The sequence below is a fragment of the Macrotis lagotis genome, chromosome 3, assembly GCF_037893015.1.
Source record: "Macrotis lagotis isolate mMagLag1 chromosome 3, bilby.v1.9.chrom.fasta, whole genome shotgun sequence".
NCBI classification, from domain to species: Eukaryota; Metazoa; Chordata; class Mammalia; order Peramelemorphia; family Peramelidae; genus Macrotis; species Macrotis lagotis.
The window spans coordinates 297,248,257-297,250,516 of record NC_133660.1 but is presented as its reverse complement, the minus strand read 5'-3'; the positions used below and the strand labels follow the sequence as shown (position 1 = coordinate 297,250,516).

The window sequence follows — 2,260 nt, the reverse complement described above, 5'->3', positions numbered from 1 at the left end:
TGAAAGATATAAAAATAGTTTTTGAAATAATGAATTGGGAGCAGCTAGGTGACACAATGGATAGATCACTGGCCCTGGAGTCAGGAGTAACCAAATTCATATCCCACATCAGACACTTAGCAATTACCTATCTGTGTGGCCTTGGGCAAGGCACTTAACCCCATTGCCTTGGAAAAAAATCCCTAAGATCAAAATAAAATAAAATAGAATAATGAATTGCAGACTGTCAAAACCCACTTAAATATCACTAAAATCACGCAAATGAAAGAAGAAATTAAAATAACTAATCTATCAATTCACATTCAAGAAACTTGCAAAGGTGTCACTATTACAGAAGTGATTCTGAGAAGGCAAAAGAGATAATACATTGCTTTACATAATCCAATTGGCATCTCCATTCCAAATCTAATTGAAGGTTTTATTATGAAAATGAAACAAGTATTCTTTGTTTCTCTCTCTGTATCTCTTCTGTCTCTCTCCCTCTTACTCTCCCTCTTTGTCTCTGTCTGTTGTTCTGTCTCTTGCTCTGTATCTCTCTGTCTCTCTCTCACTCTCTGTACTTAAAAGCACATAAATGATTTTTTAAAGAAATAAATTTGTTTAATAGAAAAAATTGTAGAAAACACAGTAGGAACTGAAAGTATTCATTTTGTCTTAAGTAACAAAAAAATTGTTCAACTTCAGTTTAGCTAAAGAAAGTAGATATGTTAGGCAGTTTTATATTTTTGAAATAATCTCTTGATGGTCTCATATTTTAATGTATTTTCAATGGAATGAAAAATTAAAGATGTGAATTTTTTATAGCAATCACAGAATTGAATGATGAGAAAAAATATTTTTAGCATAATAAATCCATTGCGTCAATACTTGATTCACTTAGGAAATAGTTTTCTCAGTGCAGCAATGACATCCTTATTTCTGAGGCTGTATATCAGGGGGTTAAACACAGGGGTCACAGTGGTATAGAAAAGAGAAAACACTTTGACTGATTCTTCTGAACTACTAGATTTTGGTTGAAAATACACAATACTTCCAGAACCATAGAATAAGCCCACAACCATGAGGTGGGAGAAACAGGTAGAAAAGGCTTTGGATCTCCCTGAGGATGAAGGCAATTTAAGGACAGTGGTTAAGATTTTTGCATAAGATGCAAGTATCAACAGAAAGGGAGTTAGGATGAAAAACAAAGCAACAACCTGCACAGAGACCTCTATCTTATATGTGTCCCCACAGGCCAGTTTGAATAAAGGAGGGGCATCACAGAAAATATGATTTATTTTGTTAGGACCACAGAAGTTCAGAGAGAAAAGCTGGTAAGTCTGCTCTGTCATTACTGGAATCCCAGTCATCCAGGAAGCTACAACCAGTTGGACACATACTCTGTGATTCATGATGAGAGGATAGTAGAGAGGCTTACAAATGGCCACATAACGGTCATAAGCCATCGCAGTCAGGAGAAAGCACTCTGCTATTCCCAGAATAAAAAAGAAGCAGGTCTGTACAGCACAGGCTAGAAATGAAATAGTTCTCTGCTGGGTCCAGAGATCTGCCAACATTCTGGGAAGAATGACTGATGTGTAACAGATTTCCAAGAAAGAAAAGTTTCCAAGGAAAAAATACATTGGGGTTTGGAGACCTGGGTCATTCTTGATTAAGAAAATAAGAAGGCCATTTCCTATCAGTATACTTAGATAGATGCTTAAGAAAATTGCAAAAAGAATCCCTTGCAGCTTGGGAAGATCAGAAAATCCCAGCAGAATGAATTGCCCCACTACTGTACCATTGTCCTGTGCCATTGTATCCTTCTTTGCACTGTGAAAATAAATTCAAAGGCAGCTAATTGCTTTTTTTTTCTCTCTGGTCCTCAATTTCCAATTTAGCAAAGAGAGATTATGGATTATGATTTAACAGATTCCTTCCTCTGTTTTCATCTCTCTCCCCAAAAGCCTGCCTTATATCCTTTAAGACATTTTTTCTTTTGAGCAAAAGCCAAAATAATTCACTAAGTGATTATAAATTTCTTCCTATCTTCCGATCATGGATATTTGGATGGAAATATGAAACCAAAGAAGAAAATCTAACAAAAACCTGTTAAAATCATTCTTAATTTCATCAATGCCAACTAGAATACCATCCCACTGCATACCTAATATTTGGGTTTTTAAGTAATAATGTTCAGGTAGCAGGAATTGGAGGATTCATGTAAATTATGGGATTGCAAAATGGATATCCCTTATTGCTTTTGACTTTTTAATCCATA

General features: G+C 35.4%; 1 protein-coding gene across 1 annotated transcript; it reads right to left on the bottom strand.

Moving 5' to 3' along the window:
• Nucleotides 1-872: 872 nt before the first annotated feature.
• On the bottom strand, nucleotides 873-1,796 carry LOC141516864 (olfactory receptor 10AG1-like). Its single transcript, XM_074227827.1, has one exon. It carries the CDS (start codon nucleotides 1,794-1,796, stop codon nucleotides 873-875), a length of 924 nt encoding a protein of 307 aa, XP_074083928.1.
• Between the last annotated feature and the right edge of the window lie 464 nt (nucleotides 1,797-2,260).